At 38.3% G+C, this 14118-nt stretch overlaps 1 protein-coding gene across 6 annotated transcripts in view; it reads left to right on the forward strand.

Annotated features, from left to right (window-relative positions):
• Positions 1-8420, forward strand: part of ARHGAP12 (Rho GTPase activating protein 12) — a 90463-nt gene extending 82043 nt beyond the window's left edge. For all 6 annotated transcript variants that reach the window (XM_065871117.1, XM_065871118.1, XM_065871119.1 and 3 more), the window contains 7 exons: positions 1372-1474; positions 3236-3352; positions 5367-5465; positions 6770-6847; positions 6947-7081; positions 7311-7413; positions 8246-8420. In XM_065871117.1, coding sequence (XP_065727189.1) covers positions 1372-1474; positions 3236-3352; positions 5367-5465; positions 6770-6847; positions 6947-7081; positions 7311-7413; positions 8246-8420 — 810 coding nt within the window. The remainder of the gene's footprint in view (positions 1-1371; positions 1475-3235; positions 3353-5366; positions 5466-6769; positions 6848-6946; positions 7082-7310; positions 7414-8245) is intronic.
• Positions 8421-14118: the final 5698 nt, after the last annotated feature.

The raw sequence follows: 14118 nt of genomic DNA on the forward strand, positions 1-14118 counted from the left end.
ACGCACTGGGGAGTAGCAGCGTGCAGCCGGATGCCGCACCTAATGCATGGAGCTTACGATCAAAGACAGAAGATGACTGAGGACAGACAGCTGAACAGTTAATATAATGAACATATAAAAAGTCTGATTAAGTAGGGGCTAATCCAGTGTAGGGATCAAGGGAGGCCTTGCAGAGAAAGTGGCTTTTTAAATTAAGTCCTAAGGGTTCAGGCAATAAGCCAACTGAAAAGGGAGGAACGTATAATTGACTCTCAAAATTTTAAATGTGTACTGTTTACAAAGTGGCAAAAGATACTGAGGGCAAAGAGATGGGCAAGATTACAAAACTTTTATTAAGAGACATTGACAGAAACTTAAATGAGAAGTATGTCCATGGATTAAAAAATTCAATTATGGAAAGATATAATATTCTTCCAAATGGCTTATAAATTTGTAGGTTTGAGACTTTTGAATCTCATTCAAAATCCCGGTAGGTTTTCTGGTGGAACTTGACAAACTTATTCTAAAATTCATATAGAAATGCAAAGGGCTAAGAATATGCAAGACACCTTTGAAGAAGACTTGCTGTAGCGTATGTCAGGACCTTATAAAGCTGTGTATCCATAATGGGATCGATATACAGACCTGTGGAACAGAATAAAGAGCCTGGAGACAGACCCACGTGCCTTTGGACACTCTGTGCCAGGCAGAGCATGTGCTGGGTCAGCTGGATGTCTGAGAAGAATTGGAGCCTTTCCTTACACTGTGTACAAAAATAAACTCTGGGTGGAGAGCGGACCTCAGAGTAAAAGGCAGAGCAGTGCTTTTAGCTTTGAGAATTCAGTCTGCTTTTTAACTTGTAAAAGTGACCGTAGTTAGGCTGTAAATGAGTTCTAGGGTTTCTTTCAATTCCTGATATCCGCAGGTGTGTGAGTAATGAGTGATGTCAATTAACTGTTGACACAAAGTGCAATTTTAAAAGATTGTTGGTGTGAAGCAGTTAAGGTACCATTGCTAGTTAGCTTCATCTGTCCTATCATCAACAGTGTACCATCATCCTGTTCTGTCACCACAGATTATATATAGCCCAACCGTTTAACTGGTATTACTTGTCACTGGATCAAAATGAGGCAAGATAACATCACCATCAGTACCAGCGCATTATCCTTGTGAATTATCAGTACTTTTTTCTTTATCGAAATTCAGTTAATGCCATCAGTGGGGGTAGGGGGAAGAGTATTTTTAAAGATTTATCAAATATCTAAGTCATATATCGTATATACTAATTGGTTCCCTAAAATCATTTGGAAGAGTTGACTACTGATCATTCTGAGAATTACATCTAAAGTAATAGCAAAAGTAATATGTGTTTGGAAAATCTCTAACCAACAGACAGTAGAACCTGATGAAGCGATTGAGGAGGACATACCGGATTCACCAGGAATAGAAAAGCACGATAAAGAAAAGGACCATAAGGATCTGAAGAAATCACGTTGTAAGTTTTCTTTCCCGGTGTTGCTAGTGGTTTGAATGAGCTTATTCTCTTAGCAAAGGTTTAGAGTAAATATATGAAAGCTGAGTGGACTGTCCAGTGTTGCAAGACTTCTAAGATTCAGGAGTTGCAGTCTCAGTGGTTCAGTGTTCTCTCTCCTCGTTAACTCATAATCTTTTTTTTTTTTTTTTTTTTTTTTTGCGGTACTCGGGCCTCTCACTGTTGTGGCCTCTCCCGTTGCGGAGCACAGGCTCCGGACGCGCAGGCTCAGTGGCCACGGCTCACGGGCCCAGCCGCTCCGCGGCATGTGGGATCTTCCCGGACCGGGGCACGAACCCGCGTCCCCTGCATCGGCAGGCGGACTCTCAACCACTGCGCCACCAGGGAAGCCCAACTCATCATCACTTTTCAGCCTACTCGTATGCACCCCGATGGAATCATATTAATTTTAAGATATTATGATACCCTTTCAAGAGAAAAAAATGCGCACGACAGAATGCGCTTGTGTTGAGGCCTCTAGGAAGCTGAACTTTATTGATTGGAAAATATATAATTACTGATTAAGATTCTAGATAGACCCTTAGACATTAAGAAGTCAGAAGTCACGGGATATGTACCATAGTTCCCTATTGGATGCCAGGCAGCGCCTCTAGACTGGGATATGTCTGTGCATTTAATCTCCAGACCACATATTATGTGTACAGGACCAGAGAAACGCCAGCAGTTGTAAGGATTTCATTTTCTTTTCTTTCCTTTTTTTTGGCCACTCCATGCTGCATGAGGCATCTTAGATGGAACCCGTGCCCCCTGCAGTGGAAGCACGGGAGTCCTAACCACGGGACCGCCAGGGAAGTCCCAAGGATTGCATTTTCTAACACAGGCCTCTTGTGAATTATGTGCTTTAAATAGGCCATTACCCGTGACTTGAACCTGCTTAAATCTATTTTAACAAATCCACATTTAACTGAGAAATTTTTGGTCTTCACATTAACTGAATGATTAGAAAATCAGTTCTCCTTTTTTTCTCCCACATTCTTATGAAGTTTAGGCCTATTACTGACACTGTCACTGTATAATAGTGTAAACCACGAAACTTTTATTGTTTTAATTCTTTACTAATATATTGTTTGTGCTCTCAACTTTCTTCAGATATGGTTATTTTCAAGAAATTTACTTTCTGAATTTTTATTATTGTAACCCAAAGATAAATCAGGTCTGCAGGCAATGTGGAAATCCAGGTGGTCCCATCCTTAGCTCGGAGTAGAGATAATTATGATGAGTCTTAGCTTGAAGTACAAATAATTGTGATGGATATTTATACATATATATCCCCTGACTCCTAGTTCAGTGAGTATGGGGAAGGGTAGGGATTTTGTTTATGTTTTATGGGTTGGTTACTTTATTTTTTGCTGGTCATTTTACCATCTAAACCTGATGGAGAGTCCGAGACTGTATCATTTGTGAAATAATGAATATAAATTAGAATGACTTACAAATGTCTTGGCACGTATACTAAAGAAGGCACAGTTTGCGGTCAGTGTTTAGCGATAAAAATGAAATGTTTCATTTGGTTTGTCACTTTGAAATTGTGTTAGTTTTTGATTCTTCATGTGTTACTCTTAAACCGTATTAAAGTTAGAGAAACTGAATTTATATACTGTGATTTTTTATATATGAGATTAATATGTTTTGAGTACTAGGTGGAAAAATTTTCATCAAAAAAGCCTTTATTTTATAAAATGCTTAATATCTATCTGTCTTAAGCCATGAAAGTATCTAGCATAGATTCTTCAGAACAGAAAAAAACCAAGAAAAACTTAAAGAAATTTCTTACACGACGCCCCACTTTGCAAGCTGTTCGTGAAAAAGGTTATATTAAAGGTAGGTAGAAGTGATGTTTATAATAATGAACTTTGGCCCAAATCGGAAATAAGACATTTTACATTAAAAGCTGAAAATTTTCCAAACAGTAAAAATGTCTCGTTCTTTATTCATAAAGTTATCAGGTTCAGTGATTAAAATACATTTGAGTAATTAAAATTGATTTTTTAATGCACATGAAGAGTTTATTTTAACTAAAGCATCAAACAGACATAAATACCAAATTAGCTTTTTAGAAACCCTGTACCAGAGGAGCTACATGGATGTGATGGGATGGCGTGGCAGATTTTCAGAATGACAGATTTTTAGTTTTCAGATGCACAGATCAGAAGAAATTTCAAGTAATCACTAGCTGTAGAAAGAAAAAATAATGTACAATTTTATTCTTGATTGTTTGCCTTCAGTTCTCATTTAAGGTAATTTAAAAATTAGGATAAAGTGTTTTTTCCTAACTAATTTTTACATTTTATTTTCATGTATAAGAACCATAATGTACTAACAGAATTTTTTCTCAATAGGAAAGTATTCTTTAAAATCACATATACTTGTATATACATACCTTTAGTTTTTACAAGCATGTTTAATTCCAAAGATAAAATTTTCTAACACATGACTCAAAACAGAGACATCTGTTCATAATAAAACTATAGGAAAAGGTAACATAATTTATACCATATATATTAGAGCTGTCTTTGGTTATGAAGTTTCTAACAAAGACCATTGCAGAAACATCTGTTATGCAAAGCATCTAGATTAAAATACACAAATGAGTTCCATTAAAAAGTATTTAAAACTTCTAGGAAGAGCTCAGCTAACGAAGTGATTCACCTTAGCAGCCTTAAAGAGTTAAGGGTAAGCAGGCGCCCCAGATAATGCACATGAGTTTAGCATGTAGAGCTTAGAACCTTCGAGAAAGCCTCACAAATAAATGGATGGAAACTGCTGCTCATTCTCCGTCAGACCTTTTCAGTGAGAAATACAAACTTGCCACTTTCTGGCGGTGTTCAGCCACTTCAAATACTGCATTTTATTTGTTTTCCTGAATATTTAGCACTAATGTGGAATTTCAAAACTGTTGGGTTGAAAGATTACTAGAACGGACTTTGATATATTTTGTGAAATTCAATGTTGGCACACGATGGGCGTGTGTTTTTTTTGTTTGTTTTTTTGAATTTTATTTTTTGATACAGCAGGTTTTTATTAGTTATCCATTTTATACATATTAGTGTATATATGTCAATCCCAATCTGATGGGCATGTGTTTTTTTGTTTGTTTGTTTGTTTTTGCGTTATGCGGGCCTCTCACTGTTGCGGCCTCTCCCGTTGCGGAGCACAGGCTCCGGACGCGCAGGCTCAGCGGCCATGGCTCACGGGCCCAGCCGCTCTGCGGCATGTGGGATCCTCTCGGACCGGGGCACGAACCCGTGTCCCCTGCATCGGCAGGCGGACTCCCAACCACTGCGCCACCAGGGAAGCCCAGATGGGCATGTTTTAATAGTTTAAAAAATATTTGAGTATTTGCTAAGTGGTGGACTTGAGCCTCAGTGCTGGGAATACCTATTGGCATTCAAGAATGAGAGGGTCCCTGCCCGCATGAAACTTCTATAAAGATGAGAGACAGACAAGGTAATTTAGTATAATGGTGACTTACGTGAAGAATCTGACATAGTGATAAAACAGAGAGTGACTGGAATTGGGCTGCCTTAGGGTGGTCAGAGGGTTCTTAAAAGGAGGTGGCATTTTAGCTGAGACCAGGACTGGTGAGAAGGAGCTCCATTTGGGGCAAGGTTAATCTCCGCACAGGAGGGGAAGGTAAGAAGGGAGCCAGGCAGCAATGAAGGAGGGTGTTCTCGGAGCCTGGAGTCGTAAGAGATAGGCGAATGCAGATCAGACAGGCATGCGTTGTGTTGAAGGCGTCTGCATGCAGGGGTATCTTCTGTTGCACTGTGAATCATTTAGCCATTTTGTGAACTAAAGTTTAGCAAGGTGACTCATTTCTTGAAATCTCTTTCAGATCAGGTATTTGGAGCCAATCTTGCTAATCTGTGTCAGAGAGAGAATGGCACCGTGCCAAAATTCGTGAAATTGTGCATTGAACATGTTGAGCAATGTGGTAAGAAAATGAATTTTTTTTTACAGTCAAGCACACCACCCATTGTTTTGCCATCAAAATCTCTAGGATTTTTATGATTTTGAGTGTTGCAACCAAAAGTTCTTTATAGTCATAAGTTGTCAAGAAAAGCATCTTTTCTGCAAAAAACCATTTTTTTTTGCATTGTTTCAAATTAAGGCCTTTGCAGTCATCTATTGCATGTTCAGTACTTAGGGTTGATTGTGCGTATGGCATTCCTTGAAGCCATCGGGAGTTGTTGGCATTTGCTTAAAATGGACGTGCTGATTGTGAAACTGTGTTTATTAAGAAATGATCCAGCAGTGTAAGAGACAGGCGGAGATAGTGTTTACTTACTAAGGGGAAGTCTCTTCTGTTTATAATAAAAATGAGATGACATTCCCAAACTGCTAAATCAACTCTAAAGTGTGCAAATAGACAAATCCTCTTTAGGTCATTTCCTGTACTTCTGAAGACTTAAACTAATTTCTGTTTTGGTTAATTTTAACATGTTTATAATATTTATACTAGCTTTTAAAATAACAGCATCTTGACTGCAGTCCCATTGACTTCTATCAGTATATCATCAAAAATATCTTGTATAATTAAAATATTTGCATAAAATGTAATTTCTGCTAGTCACAGGTCTCTGACCCTCAGCCTGACAATAGAGATGCTTTACTAGAAGTTAAATGAGTAGCACACTAGATAATGTTAAGTGTGCATCATTATCATTTAATGAATGTATGGATTTTGGGGCTTCATTGTGTGAATTTCAAACGATTCTGTGTCATATATAAAAGAAATTAATAACTATCAAATTATCAGTTGTTATAGAACCATTATTTTAGTTGCTGGCTTGTATTAAGTTTATTTATTACAAGCACTTAATATGACAAGCACTTTGATTCAGAGAGCACCTTAATATGTACATTTACACTCTCAAATGACGTCCCAAGAAACGGGTGGGCTGATTTCATCTACTGGCTTCCTTTACTTTTTGAATTATCTTCAGGTGTTTGCCGAAGTTTATCTTAAATTGCTAGTATTTCAAGTTTGAGATGATTTCCTTGAGATGGTGATCCACAGTCAACATGATAAAGTAGACTTGTTGCTGTTTACCAGACAATTCAGAGCGAATCTCCACCCCTCTCTCACTGCCAAGCATCTATAAAAAGCCATTTAGAGGAAAAGAGTAATTTTATTTTAGGCTAATGTTAATAAATAAGAATTCTAAAACATGAAAGCATCTTTAGAAGAAGCCAACAAGAACTTTAAACGTAAAATTATTGTTATTTGTCCCTTAGGGTTGGACGTTGATGGGATTTATAGAGTTAGTGGCAACCTTGCAGTGATCCAGAAGCTGAGGTTTACAGTCAATCATGGTAAGATCATATATTGTTATATACAGAATGAATAACTCGTGACTGTTAGAATTGGTTTAAAATAATTTCAGAAACTTTCCCGTTGCTACTGTTTTCCAGATGAGAAATTGGACTTGAAGGATAGTAAATGGGAAGATATTCATGTCATCACTGGAGCACTGAAAATGTTTTTTCGAGAATTACCAGAACCTCTCTTTACGTTTAATCATTTTAATGATTTTGTTAATGCAATTAGTAAGTATGTAATTAATTCCACTCAGTTTTTTCCCTAGATGTTGAAAACCCGCTGTAGCTGCTACAACACTGCTTGATATTTTAAACAAGTTTTTTCAAAGGATTGTTTTACTCCAGAAATTTAAAATGTAACCACCAGGTGTCACTGTGTATTACCAAATGCCAGGTTCCAAAATAATGTCACTGCTTTCAGTTTCATGCAAAATCTCCAGTCATTGTCTTTTTTCAGAACAAGAACCAAGACAGCGTGTCTCTGCTGTGAAGGATCTAATCAAACAGTTGCCAAAGCCAAATCAGGACACAATGCAGACTCTGTTTAGACATCTCAAAAGGTAAGAGTCTCACCACAGAAGAGAAGGAATAATTAGGGGGATAAAGAAGGTTGGAGAAGTGCACAGGTATGAGATGTGGTGTAGGACCCCCGGGGCCAGGGCCACGAAGACCTAGGTTCAGAGCCCCGCTGTGCTGCTCGCGTGTTTGTAACATGAGAAAGATGACTTCTCTGAGCCCCAGTTCCTCGTAGGTAAAACGGTTTGGTGTAAAGAATACACTGAAGTAGATTTCATATGTGAAGCATTTATATAATGCCTAGCACGTAGTAAGTGTTCAGAAATTGTTGCTAAAAGTTAATTATGATGAAGATGAGATTGGTTAAGTGAGGAATATTCAGTTACCTTGAAGTCAAGGTAATTAGGTCTAAGTTACTACATAGTCACTCTGAAACTTCTGATAGAAAGAACACGAGATTACTAAAATAAGTGATCATAGTATGAGAGATTTTTTTAAAAAATAGCATAAAATGAGTAAAATTCAAAGTTTAATCTCTGTGCCCTGATGATATTTTCCCTGTCACCCTAGCGGAGGAATCATTGTTACCTGAATTGTAATAGGTATTCAAGTCTATGTCTTATTTTTAAAACTAAGCTGAAATATCACACATTTAAAGTTTGTGAGAATATGTATACCTTTCAGCTGTGTTTATGCAAAAGAAAGCTTTACGTGCTATTCAGACTGAATTCTATTTGGTTAAATAGTTTATATGTACCTTAGGAAAATGAGCATTATTTCTCTTTTCTAAATGCAAGCTGTTTATAATATTTTTTGAAGAATTTCCCCTATTTAAAAATATTCTCTTTTAACTAAAATTTTTGTTTTTCCTCTTAGAGTTATAGAAAACGGAGAAAAAAACAGAATGACGTATCAGAGTATAGCAATTGTGTTCGGTCCTACTCTGTTAAAGCCAGAGAAGGAGACTGGCAACATAGCAGTTCATACCGTCTACCAGAATCAGATTGTAGAGTTAATTCTTCTCGAGGTAAATTCCATCTTCGGACGTTGACTCTTACTGAAGAGAACCTGTGGAATAGAAGCCGGATTTCATCAGATTCCAAGTCCTTACACCTGATGTATTTTATGTTTGGACCAAGCAGTGACTCTTTGATTTTGCACTTTTCTGAGGGACCGGAAGGGAATGGGAGAGTCCAGATGTGTGATAGGCCCTCATATTTGCTGCTCTGTTGCAAGTTGATAGAACTGTGTGTACGTTTGAATTAATTTTATCCTGAATGTTTGCATTTCATACTCTGAATTCCAGTAAAAATCAAAACTTGCGATTCTAGCCAGTCATATACACTGGATAATTTGGTAAGAATACTACATTTTCTCTCCTCAAACTGGATGGCGTCGAATTTCTTCTCATGATTCAGTAGGCTCATCACTCGATAGAACAACACTTACGATCACCTGTTTTGAAAACGCTCCTGGGCATTTTAAACAAAATGAAGTATATCTGTTTTGAAACCTGTGTTGTTTTTTTTCAGGGTTTCTGCATGCAGTGGCAGTCTGATTGCTAGGACCCATTATAACCCAGATGCAGTCCCTCGATGAAGGCTTGCTGTCTTTACGGAGTAGCACAGCAGCATACTAATAGTACTTAAAACACTGTGATGTACTGGAGGTTAATTTAGCATAAGCCCGTTCAGGGTATTTTGGGGCTGTCTGTGCTACACTGACTTGTAGCTAACAATCCTAATCTACCTAGTGCCATACTGAGTTCTTGGTGTGATCCTGTGGAAACCAACGATATTTGATGTAAATACAGGCTAAAGACTCACTGTCCTTTAGCTTATGTGTATAATTGTGTTATATAGTCTCAGAGTACATTCTAACCTCTCGTTTCTAATCACGATATTGGTAATTCTCCGTGAATATTAGGGTTCCTCCAGAAATAGGCCGTTATTTGAGGAAGTTAACTGTGCACTTTTAGATTTTAATTACATTTACAGGCAAATCACTGTAATGCAAATGGTACTGGAACAATGCTGAAGAGACTTGCTGAATGGTAAATGCACTACAAGAGGAACCTTTTAGATTATTTAATATGTACAGAATACATTAGAAAAAATTTATTACAGAATTCTAACTGCAGTACGAATAGTGGAAACCCATATGTAAATTAGAGGGAAGTCAGATCGAAAATGACATTGCTAAATTTGAGAATTTCTTTTTGCATTACTATTGTAGATTGGTTTGTATAATAAAACAGGGTTTGGAAGGTTTTGTTACAGAGAGCATGGTCTGCTGAAGATTTTTTTAAATGTATTTTTCTAGATTAACTGCTGTATATGAAATGTCTAATCTGAATAAAGAGAACTATAAGAGGGTTAGAGATTTTTCCATTGGAAATGTGTATTTTGGTTTATAATTTTGTTTTGTTTTTGCATTTACTGGCACACTCTTATAATACCTCATTTTTTAAAAATCAACTGAATCCAGTACTTCCTGTGGCAAATGTTTTCCTCGTTTCACACCTTTTGTGCTCCCTGCCATGCCAGTGCCTCTGCCACCCACCCCTCCCACCCCCTTCCATCCCCTCCCACCCCCTCCCATCCCTCCCATCCCTCCACTCTTTATTTCTTCATCAATATTTGAAAGTGAATGATTTGTAACCGAGATTCTTTTTCTTAGGGTTGCATCTATAATTTACAGATTACTTTTCTTGGGGACAAATATTTTTTGTATGACCTGCGTAAAAACCTCTCACCTGAGTTTTGTGGTGAAAATGTTGTTTGTTGTTGTGATCTTGTTAAATTGATAACAAACCAAGCTACTTGACAGCAATGGGAAAGTATTGTTTTTTGGGTAGGGAGAAAAAGCTCCCAAATGAGAATGTTTATATTTGCCTAAAGATGTCCTTAACAATATACAGTATGCTTTAGGCCTGGCCTATATAGTGATTGTAATGCCAGGAAAACAATTAGACTCAAATCAGTGATGTTCTTTCTCTTGGTAGTTATGACATATCAAAGATTAAAATTGTCCTGTGTTTCTTGTTTCCAAGTACACCTGTGTGTATGTGAAGTCTTGAATGTTTTAATAGTCCACAGCTAATCAGCTTATTGTAATATTGTATGTATAATGAGATCAATGTCTTGTGTTTTCATCCTTTGTGAATTAAAAATTCTCACTTGTTTTCTTGTCATAACAAAACCAGTAATATTTTTCTGTCTTGACAGCTTGATTTTTAGTAGAAAATATATTAAAGGCTGAAATAAATTGTCAGTGGAATTTCATTTACTAATAGGCGTTCCTTCAGAATGTCATTAAAAAAAGTAGTTGGAAATTGAAAGGAAAAAGTATATTCAAGTATGTTGTTATAATCCAGTAGAAGGAAAATACTTATTTAAATGTTACAGCAGTAAGAAATTTTACCTTTTACTCTAGAAAAATTATGAAATATTTCTTGGAAGACGATGTTACCTTTTAGATAGAGGCAAATGTATAGATTTTTGTTTTTCTTATGTGAAAAGTACAGATGGAATAATTCAGCCAAACTTTGGGCCTAGGCAGTTGTGTTATATACACGTATGCACATATATGTGTATGTAAATGTGTATGTGTCATTGCTTACATACAAATGAAAACTCGTCAATAATAATCATGGCAGATACCTGGAGACCTTTGTACTATTTTAGTTTTATCCTATGATTCTTCGTAAGCCTGTAATAATAGATATTAAGATAGCAGTGAGAGGAAATTTTTCCTAGTTCATGGGAGAGGCTTCTAATTAAATGTTTAAAGTAAACATGCAGTTTCCCATGACACTGATTTCTCCAGCATCTTTAAGCATTTAAAAAAATATACAGAGGAACCTACAACATGTCATTTTAGTGAAAAATAAGAATAGTCAAATGGGTGTCATCCTCTCACTGATCTTAAAAAGTCAACTGTTCAAATACTGCATCTATATAGAGTTGAAAATGGTAGAATATAAGATTTTATTGAGTTTACTGGTCTCTGAACTCCAGCCGTCAGCTCTAGCGATTCTCTTTTATAGAAAGCACGCCTCTAGTTTGAGACAGAGGTGTCTTAATTAGCGAGTTCAGCCTGTATGTTACAGTCCTGGAGGTGGGCATCATTTCTGTTTTTGTTTTTTTTTAAAACAGTATTCCTGTATAACTAATACAGTCGTGTTAAATGCAACTTTAGTTTGAAAGCAAAAGAAGAAAAAAAAAAGGCAAAGGGGCTGCAAAACCGCATCAGCAGCCTTACAATTGATAGTGATTAGACTCTGCTGGAAATTCACAAGCCGTGAACCCAGGCCAGGCAGAGTCAGACGTAGCCTTCTAGAAAAGCGGGGAGGCTCAGAATGCTAATGAAACGTTCCCTAACTACTGAAGGCCGGGAGTTCTCCTGAAGAATCTCAATTAGCCTTCTCAAGTGAAGTTTTGTGGAGCAGTGCTGGCTGTAAATGTATTCAGCTGCTTTGAGCTTTTACAAATTAGCCTTATGTGAATATGGCACTTAAATGAACTCTTTCATTTCCCCCATTGCTTCCCTTCTCCCACAGGAAAAAAAAAAAGAAAAAAGCACTTCCATGGTCCTCATAAACAGAGCACTTCCAGGACAAGGTAACTGTTTAACAAATCACTACAATACGAATTTAAAGGAGTTTGGTTTCTTACTTTTTCTCATCACCCTGCCCCTCCCTCTGTTTCACTTACTCTCGCCACGTTCTCAGAAGAGCAGTCTTTGGTAAAGATTTTAACCGACAGCCAGATCTTCTAGGTAGTTCTAATCCTTGTGGCTCACACTGCGGGTAGCACTGAAACTTGTAAATTGTCGTGAACCTTGTAACGTTCATGGAACCTGCTGATACCAGAGTGACAACATCGTGGAAGCTCTTATCAACAGAGCCCTTGCGGAGGTAGAAGTCAAAACAGCCGTCCGGTCAGGGTCATGACTAGTGCAGGTTCCGCATGGCCTTCAGGGCCGCCTCCTGGGCATTTTGAGAGATTGTTTATATATGTAGTCACGAGAAATGGGTATCTTAACAGTCAGGTAAAATGGAGTCTCACTGATTGATGAAGCAGGCCAGAACCATAGGGACTCTCACACTCACAGTCTTATGTTATGGAGGCCCAGAGTGCATGTGAGTGCCTACAGCCTGATGGCTGGTTGGCGGCTCAGAAGCCTGAGGGATGTTGATTAGTTATGTTATTTCAGTTTAAAGTTTGTGACAGGCACTTCCCTGGCGGTCCAGCGGTTAAGACTCCACGCTTCTACTACGAGAGGCTCGGGTTCAATCCCTGATCCTTGGTTGGGAAACTAAGATCCCGCATGCTACACAGCGTGGCCAAAAAAAAAAAAAGTTTGTGATGAATTTAAGTAAAGCATGTTGTGGCATGCTCACACAGTATCACTTGAGGAGGAAACATGCAGCTTATCTACCTGTTGTGGACATCTGTTTTCAAGCTAAACTTTTATTTATGGGGCATGCTGAAGCTTCTGTTTGCTTTCATATGTTGTGTACATCTCTCATGAATCTGGAGGTGGCCTGTCTCAGCAGTTGCTGTTTGCCTTGGACAGTCAGATGTGTGGCCCCTCACACAGGCCGTACTGGGGCTTGCTGAGGTCCTTGTGTCCACAGTGTCCAGGTTTCCTGGAGAGGGTGGGCTTAAAGAGGAATCAAAGGCCTCTACAGAAGCCAGCACAGCTGCGTTACAAAGGGGAACAGTAGCTAAAGATAGCAATATCTTTAGTTCTGACTGTGAGGTTCCCTGAATTCAACGCCTTACATTGGGAACCAGATCAGATGTGGTGTTTCTGACACCTGGCTGCATCTTACAACGGCCCTGTTTCCTGGCCTGTTACATGAGCCAGATTGATTGCCTGAAACTGCCAGTACCAACAGCTCAGCCTCCTTACCCATCTTCCCACACTCGGAAGCGGCTGGAGCATATTCAGTCGGCGTCAGTGGTTCCACAAAGCCAGCACCATACAATATGAAACTGCTGTTTTAAATAACAGGTAGTACTGAAACATCCCCCACTGAAGAGAGTTTAATATCAGCAACCTGCTAGGATCCCATTTGTTCATTCAGCAGATTCAGTGATGTCGTATTAGGTGTTTACGCATGGTGTTAAGCTCTGGGGATATAACGGTAAGCAAAACAGAAGCACAGCGTCTTAACCACTGGGCCGCCAGGGAAGTCCCATTTTCTGGTTTTGAGATTGGTATTATGACAGCTGGTGTATATTTAGTTCTGACATACACCCTTATTGAGTGGGTGAATTGAAATGGTCAGTCTCAGTAGTTTTATTATAAATGTGCCTTCCCAGTCAGCTACTAGTGGCCAGGCCAGGTTGCTGAGATTGAACTAAGATTTATTGCTACGTGATTCGGTATGAGTTGAGAATGACATAATTCTTGAGTACTTGTGGAGTTGAAGTTAGGCAAGTTTGTCAAATAAATACAGGAGGTGTCAAAGGCTTTGATGAAGCATCGTTTCAAAGGATGAGGCCTGGTTTTAAACAGCAGATGGATCATCGTGGCATGAAGCAATAAAATGTGAAGTGGGACATTCTCAACTGAAGTGTCAGGAAAAGCATGGATTTAACCACATTGTCAATGGTCACACAAGTAATCCACATCATACCTCCTGTATGAAAATTAATATATGGAAAGGATTCCTGGGAGGTAGTGGTGACGGCATAGTTTTTCAATTCCCATGTTAGAACAACAGCACGATGACATGG

This window comes from Phocoena phocoena, chromosome 2 (assembly GCF_963924675.1).
Source record: "Phocoena phocoena chromosome 2, mPhoPho1.1, whole genome shotgun sequence".
Lineage (NCBI taxonomy): Eukaryota > Metazoa > Chordata > Mammalia > Artiodactyla > Phocoenidae > Phocoena > Phocoena phocoena.